This window comes from Nannobrachium achirus (assembly GCF_963921795.1).
Source record: "Nannobrachium achirus genome assembly, chromosome: 10".
Lineage (NCBI taxonomy): Eukaryota > Metazoa > Chordata > Actinopteri > Myctophiformes > Myctophidae > Nannobrachium > Nannobrachium achirus.
Window position 1 is genome coordinate 61,761,671 of NC_137819.1, and position 8,019 is coordinate 61,769,689.

Below are 8,019 nucleotides of genomic sequence, written 5' to 3' on the forward strand. Positions count from 1 at the left end.
GTTCTTGCAGGGACAGCGAAGCAGATTCTGAAACGGACTCGACAGAGCTGGCCAACATCGTTTAGAACCTTTTAGAAACCCATGGACCAATCGGGTGACTCACTGCCATTTGCACTGGGCGGGACCAATGGACATGGGCCTGTCGAATCGTAGTGATGCCGCCTTGTCCAATTACATTGCTGCTCCTAAATGTCTTCAAATCTTTTCTTTAATGACGCAACGTCATGGCAACAGCCTGGCCATCTCCTTCCTGGAATAAGTATCTGACCCTCTTCAACTGTGACTTCAAGGTCTAACGCCACCATATCTACGTTTATTGCCAATTAGACCAACTTTCGAAACCTGTATTCTTTGTACATTGAACTAGATGGGAGTTCTATAAATGTTTTGTTTTTTTGTTAAAGTTGCACAAGATCTTGAAATGTGATGTGGATGCATTTTGTGGACACTGCCAATGTTGGTTCTATTTAGAACTGAGTTTCTATCCCAATAGACATATCTACGCCATATCACAGTTAATGTTGGAAATTCACAACCTTGAGCAATGCGCTAAAATAACTTTATACTCCATGAGATGTATTAGGGCCTACATGAGAAACTTGAACAATGGTAACGATGGCTTAATTTCTTTACATATATTTTCTCTTTTTGTTTTACAAATGCCACAAATTCTGATACATTTTGATAGATTTTTATACAACACGTTTTAAAGTCTATTGAAGTATTTCTATCCGATTTCTAAAGTGTTTGTTACATTTGGCATTTGTATCATTTTGGACCACCTGATACTCAAAATGGCCTTCTAATGTTGGTTAAATGGAACCAAGCTACAAACTTACTTTGGTCAGTAGTGGTACCTACCTATCCAGCATCAGCATTTTTAAGAATTCCGTTCCCCTTCTCTAGAACAATCTCAAAATGACTTTGTTCTTTTGTTTGCCAATTTGTGCGCACAGCGCGTTTACTGTAATCAACTGGCCTGTCCCCATCCTACTGACTTTGCGCAAAACAGATGGTTAACTATCTGGTCTTTAATTAAGTGTTTGCACTGTGTAGAAGCTGTGCTCACTAGTTTTAATTCCCCTAACATTGTATTGAAACCACTAAGATAGGACAGCAGTTTGTTTGCACAGTCAAGCAGTTGACAATATAAATGACACAGCCAATAACATTTACATTTATTTAAGAGCACAGCTACTGAAGACCAGATATGGATTACTGTCTTTTATATTATTTACGTTATTGAGCGACTCCATAAGTGCAACTGGTACTATTCTAGAGTTATTTAAGTATTTATTAGTATTGATTTTAGTGTTTTTGAGTTCATGTTTGCAGGAAGGTCATGTTTTCCACAGTATTTAACCTGTTCAAGGCATCCAAGTTAATTCCAAATGAGCAAGTGTTGAATGAAGTAGGGGGGATCGGTGATGTGTTGTATGTATTAATGTGAGGAGTCTCAAAAGTTGAAAAAAAAAACTTTTTAAATAGACAAATTCTGGAGCCTTTTAAATGCATGTCCTTGATCGAATCCAGTCCCCCCCCCCCCCCACCCCCCTTCACCTGCATAAAAAAGGGAAGCACATCATTTTGGAAAAAAAACAAACCCAGGTGGTTGGATATGTGAATTTTGTATTGTCAAGAGTTTGTATTTGTGTGTCAACGTTGCGAAATCGATGTACAGTTAAAGGAATGACTAGATTACTTTATAATCCTCCGAATGGGGAGAGAAAAAAAGATCATTTAATTGTTTCCTATCTTGGATATGGAACCTGTGCAGTCATATGTTATACATACTGTTACATCTTCAACGTTATGTTGATTCTGACGACCGGGATATCGGGATTTTTTTTTTTTTTTTGTAATCTATTTGCCTCTTTTCCTCAAAGTTTATTTCCCTCACCCACTAAAGCCTAATTCATTCTTTGTCGTACTTAAAGGGGCACTCCACCACTTTTCAACCTTTTCAACCTATGTTCATACAATTGATCCTCACTCAAAAATAGCTTTTCTTTTTTTTTTTTTTTCTTTTTTTTTTTTTTTCAGAGGAGGGCTGTGGGCAGGTCAGAAACCCATAGTCTTGTGACATCATCGATTGCCAATCCAGCTTATAGAAACTGCAGGCTTTCTATTCCTGAAAAGTTGCAATTTTAAAGTGGAAGCCATTGTTCTCGCGATAATAAAAATCTTTTTTTTTTTTTTCAAAAATATTGATAAATTTTTTTTTTGGGAAAATGATGATGTCACAAGACTATGGATTCTGAACTTCCCACAGCTCTCCTAGGAGACTTGGACTAAGTAGATTTTTTTTTTGATATTTTATCATGACCATTAGTGAGGACCTATTATATGAAGACAGGTTGAAAATTGGTGAACTACTCCTTTAAGCACGATTTATATTTAGTCACATGGTGGTGTCGCGCGCCAAAAATATCCGCGACACATAGTGAGCATGTATGTCACACTGGCATGAAGGTGACCTTTGCCAAAAAAGAACTTGTCTTTCTGCAAAAAAACAAACAAACATGCAAATTATAAATTAGGCTTCTCTGTAAAAATGGTGCCATATTTTTTTTATATTCTTTCTCGGTCATTATTGTTTTAAGAAACTGTTGGACAACTTCCCTCCTGTCTCTTGAGGCTGCGGCCAAAATGTGTGAGCTTTAATCAATCTATAAAAAGCTCACAAGTCTTGTGTATACATGCCTCCTGTTCATAATGTATATATTGTACAGTATGTAAATATCTTTGATATTTGTGGCAGCAAGTGAAATGAACTTGTGTTCATTGATGTACTGTAGTTATTTAAGAAAAACGTGAGATTAAATATGGAAAGATATTGTTAATAAATACTGATTCTTCATAATCTCAGTTGTCAGAATTCATCATTTGTTTGTCAAACTTTGTGTATATTTTGTATAGACTATAGGCCTATATATGGAATGTCCATAAATGAAAATGGCATATTAAAAGTATTTTCATGTGCATATTTGGCCAATGTTTTTACAATTTGAAACGCATGAACTAAAAACATTTCTCTAATACTCTTATGTGAAAGCCGTGTAGGGCATGGGTATTCAACTGGCGGCCCGCGGGCCAAATGCGGCCCGCGGGGACCTTCCTTGTGGCCCCTGGAGCAATTTTGAAAAAAAAAGATTTTGAAAAAAAAAAAATCCAAAATCATTTTTTTGGTGGAGGCTAATACGTTATAGGTATGGTTTGCGCGATATGAAACGTGAGCTTCATCTTACCATACTCACAGTAATCCCTAATCATATTCCATCATATTCAAGTGAAGTGACTCCAGTCAGAGCACAGCAGCAGAGTGGAGTGTGTGTGTCTGCGACTCACCTGATCCTCGTTGAGCATCGTTAAGGCATCAAAGAAGGCAATTGTGTGTGCACTGTCAATAAGGTCGACATCTACTCTAAGATAGCATCAAAGCCAAGTTATTGGCCATCACTAGTGTGATGTAGTTAGCACTAGATTTTAAACAAGAAAGCATGTTTACAGTTGTCAACATGTTGAACAGAAATTAAGCACATTAACATGAAAAGTATTCTACTTGAAAAGTATTCTGCTTTGCAATGTAGTTAAAATGTGGTTGTTTGTGAAAATGTAGTGTAAATGTGGTCGTGCCGTTGTTTCAAGTGTACAATAGCTGGGGGGGGGGGGGGGGGGGGGGTTACGTCAGTGCGGCCCCCGGCCCCTTGGGTTTCTGTCAATGTGGCCCCCTGGACAATTTAGTTGAATACCCCTGGTGTAGGGGGTATTTCTATGTTCCAATCCACTTTATTTATAGATCACATTTTAAAACTACAGTGTTGAACCAAGTCTTATAAGCACATGGCAGATGCCATGCTAAAATAACGAAAAACTGCAATAAGAATGCAACATAATAAAAGTGCTTTATATGTATGAAGTGTTATGTGCTGTAGGGGAGAGCGGGGTAAACTGAGACACTGGGTAAACTGAGACACCCCCTGGATCTAGGCATTGAAACACATTTGTGGTCATGTGACCATTATATTTTCAAGACCCTTGAATTTTCCCCTTGCCATGAAGGAGAGGACCTGATAGTGCTGTTGAAAACATGCTTTTTTCACGAAAATATGTTTTTTGCATGTAAAAGTACATTTTCTTGCTGTCAACATAATCAGCTGTTGTGTCACAGCAAATTGAATCGGGGAGAACATTTTATATCATACATGTTGATGAACTACCAACTTATAATTCCATGTGATAGATGCTAGCAGAAGATTACCCTGAATTGATAAGAGATGTCCCTTTTCCCAAAATGTGGCTATGGGGTAAAGTGAGACAATTGCTTCGGGGTAAAGTGAGACACTATCTCACATTACCCCAACATGATAGACCAGGAGAAAGCTGTACAAACTTGATTAAAGGGTTTACCAAACTTCTCTCAATTGATTCCTATGTATTTTTCCCTGTAGAATCTGCAAAGTATATTGTTGTATACTTGTATTGTGCACAATTAATGAGATAATTAGCATATTTGACTAATTCAGAGCCTCTGTTCACCTCTTCATCCAGGACTTTGTGTCAGGTGAGTGGGTTTTACTGTGGGCAGCCTCCACCCCTCAGGTGGAGGCTGGTAGCATTCTAGACACTGAGACTTCCCAGCACAACACACGCACGCACACACACACACACACACACACAAATGCACGCACGCAGGCAGGCAGGCAGGCAGGCAGGCAGGCAGACAGACAGACAGACAGACAGACAGACAGACAGTCAGGCGTGCGTGTGCGCGCGCACACACACACACACACACACACACACACACACACACACACACACACACACACACACACACACACACACACACACACACACACACACACACACACACACTCACACACACACACACACACACACACACAAACTGTTCCAGAAATGGACCTGGGAGTACCAATAGGGGAGGTCTTTGCCTGGGTGACACCAGAAACCCAAAGGTTACCAGAAACCCACAGTATTGCTTTTTTTTAATTGTATTTATTTAATTATATTTTAATGGCAAGTACACCATTTCTGTCTCCATACTGCTGACTGCTGTAACTTTGAAAATGAAAAATAAAATCTATATCAAATAAAGAAGGAAGCTGCTTTTTCTCCCTTCAAAGACCCACCACACACAATCTTTTTTTCTAGCGTTGTGTTGTGTTATTTGAAATAAGATTAATAAAACACAACCTTTGGCGTTATAGTGACATTTAGCACATTTATTTTCAGAGTGACAGTATAGACTAGAGACTGCTGGCTTTGAAGAGAGTGTTACTTGAGGACAGGAGGAGATCAGACCAGCTAAACTAGTTTTCTTTTCGGCAAGTAAACTAATAGTTGTGGTTTTCATTAAGGATGGGTATTCTGTTGATGAGAAAGGCTTGGAACATTATTGTGATTCCATTCTAGACTAGTTAAGTAATGGAACATTGGAGGAAGAAACTTGAACACTGATTAAATTGACTGTCATGTCATGGCATGGAATGCAATGTCACAACTACTTTCATGTTTATCCTGATGCAACACAACAGTATCATGCTACAAAGAAAATCATTCAAAGAAGAAAAGAATAAAGAAAGATAACGCATTACCCCAACATGATAGACAGGGAGAAAGCTGTAAAAACCTGATTAAAGGGTGTACCAAACCTTTCTCAATTGATTCCTATTTATTCTTCCCTGTAGAATCCATTTATCTTTTACATATTTTATTTTTGTTTTTTTCAATTTTTGAACTCAGACAAACACAGAAGAGTACAGTAGAATCCATTTCTGCAAAGTATATTGTTGTATTGCATAATTAATGAGATAATTAGCATATTTGACTAAATCAGAGCCTCTGGGGTCCTGGGTAAGTGTGGGAGACGTTCACCTCTTCATCCAGGACTTTGTGTCAGGTGAGTGGGTTTTACTGTGGGCAGTAGAACCCCTCAGGTGGAGGCTGGTAGCATTCTGGACACCTAGTGGCTTCTGAGACTTCCCAGCACAACACACACACGCACGCAGGCAGGCAGGCAGACAGGCAGGCAGGCAGGCAATATACTTTGCAGAAAAGGATTCTGCAGGAAAGATTACATAGGGAACAACTGAGAAAAGTTTGGTAAACCCTTTTATAATATTTGTATAGTTTTTTTTTCTTTTTTCTTTCTTCTCATACATGGGTGGAAATGACAGGACCAAACACTATTAAAATAATTTCTGCTATGTAAATTTTGGTATTGTGCATTTAACCTGGTTAACCAGGTTTTTATGGTAGTTTTAAAGAGACAAAAGTAAGTGGATCACTTTACCCCCTTGATTTATCTGGTCTGTCTCAGTTTACCCCGATGCTGGGGTAAACTGAGACACAAGACCACTTTTTTTTAAAACAATCATATTTTCACTGCCTTTTGTCTTGAACACATTCTGATAACTTCCATTGTTAGGAAACATCCCAAATTACTAGGACATTTGAACATTTGTACTGATTTATCTTTTAGTTCACCTAGAGCATACATGGGCAACTGGCGGCCCGGGGGCCACATGCGGCCCCCACCTTCACTTAATGCGGCCCTCAGGTTAATATCGGAATACTATAATAATTAGGGATGGTCCGATCAGGTTTTTTGGAACCGATCACCGAGCACCGATCACAAAAGTTTGATCACCCGATACCGATCAATCACCGATCCGATGAAGTTATTATTTATATATTATTTATATTTTCTAAATGTTAATGTTTTAACTTTAATTAATTAATTCACTCATGAATTCATTTATATATTTGCCTTATAGTTATTTACCAGCATTACTATGTATTTATTATCATAGCAGTAACTAATTATTCCTTCAGCACTGTGGAAATCAATACCCCAAAATGGCCTCAAGTGGGCATACTGAACGGCTGGTTGATCGGATGCACCGATCGGATCGGATCGGTGAATTTACCTTTTGATCTAAACCACCGATTATCGCCGATCACGCTTTGATTGGCCCGATCCGATCCATTGCCGATTGATCGGTAACATCTCTAATAATAATATATTATTGATTTCAGCTGTTCCAAACATGACCCGCTTTCATTACTTCAGTCTATATTCGTAGCTTAATGGCATAGCACTAGTCTTTTTTATGTCCAATGTATTTGTATTTAAGTTCATAAAGTTAACATATGAACATATAAATGCATTTGAAATGAAATAAAAACTTTATTTACAATAATCCTAAAGTTACAATGTTGGATTCCAATTCAAAAATAGCAGATCTACAAGCTCAAAACGTATCGCGCTGCAAAACGTTTTGAGCTTGTATATGAATTGTGGCCCTCTGGAGTGAGTGTGAAAATATAGTGGCCCTCTCCATCATCAAAGTTGCCCACCCCTGACCTAGAGGGGAGCAAATTGTGTCTCAGTTTCTCAGTTTACCCCACTCTCCCCTATATATGCCATTCACACTGAGCACTATAACTATAAAAATATAGTTTTAAAAATCATTCTAAGCCAAGTGGGTGGCAGAGTTCACAGTAAATATAAAAACACATAAATACAATGGTGAACGATATAGTTATCTTTATATAGTTCTAATGCTCAGTGTGAACAGCCCTTTAGTTATAGGGTTAGGAGGAGACAAGTGAAAGGTGGAGAACTGGACACTGCAGTGCCAGGAGAACAACCTGTTTCTCAACATCAATAAGATCAGCTGATATTGGACTACAGGAGGCCATAATGAGAGTGTGCCCAATGTACTGTACATCCATGTACTGTACATCCATGTACTGTACATCCATGGCATTGCAGTGGAGATGCCTGGATAAAAGCACAACATGGATGTTGCTAAAGATTATTTTTTGTGAATGACTTTTTTTCTTTTCTTTTTTGTGTGTTGTAGATTTCGATTTGACACTGCTGATTAAGTGTTACGGAAAGCTGAGTCAGTTCATAAAGTGACACAGTTAGTGATATCCGGACTAGCTTGGATGAGGTTAAGAAGCAATATTTGCCCTTTAAACACTGGTACA

At 38.4% G+C, this 8,019-nt stretch overlaps 1 protein-coding gene across 1 annotated transcript in view; it reads left to right on the forward strand.

The window, feature by feature from the left end:
• Positions 1-2,853, forward strand: part of LOC308292103 (sodium-dependent lysophosphatidylcholine symporter 1-B-like) — a 37,484-nt gene extending 34,631 nt beyond the window's left edge. The window contains exon 14 of the mRNA XM_080734347.1: positions 11-2,853. Within this exon, the coding sequence (XP_080590473.1) occupies positions 11-65 (55 nt within the window). The 3' untranslated portion in view covers positions 66-2,853. The remainder of the gene's footprint in view (positions 1-10) is intronic.
• The last annotated feature ends 5,166 nt before the right edge of the window (positions 2,854-8,019 follow it).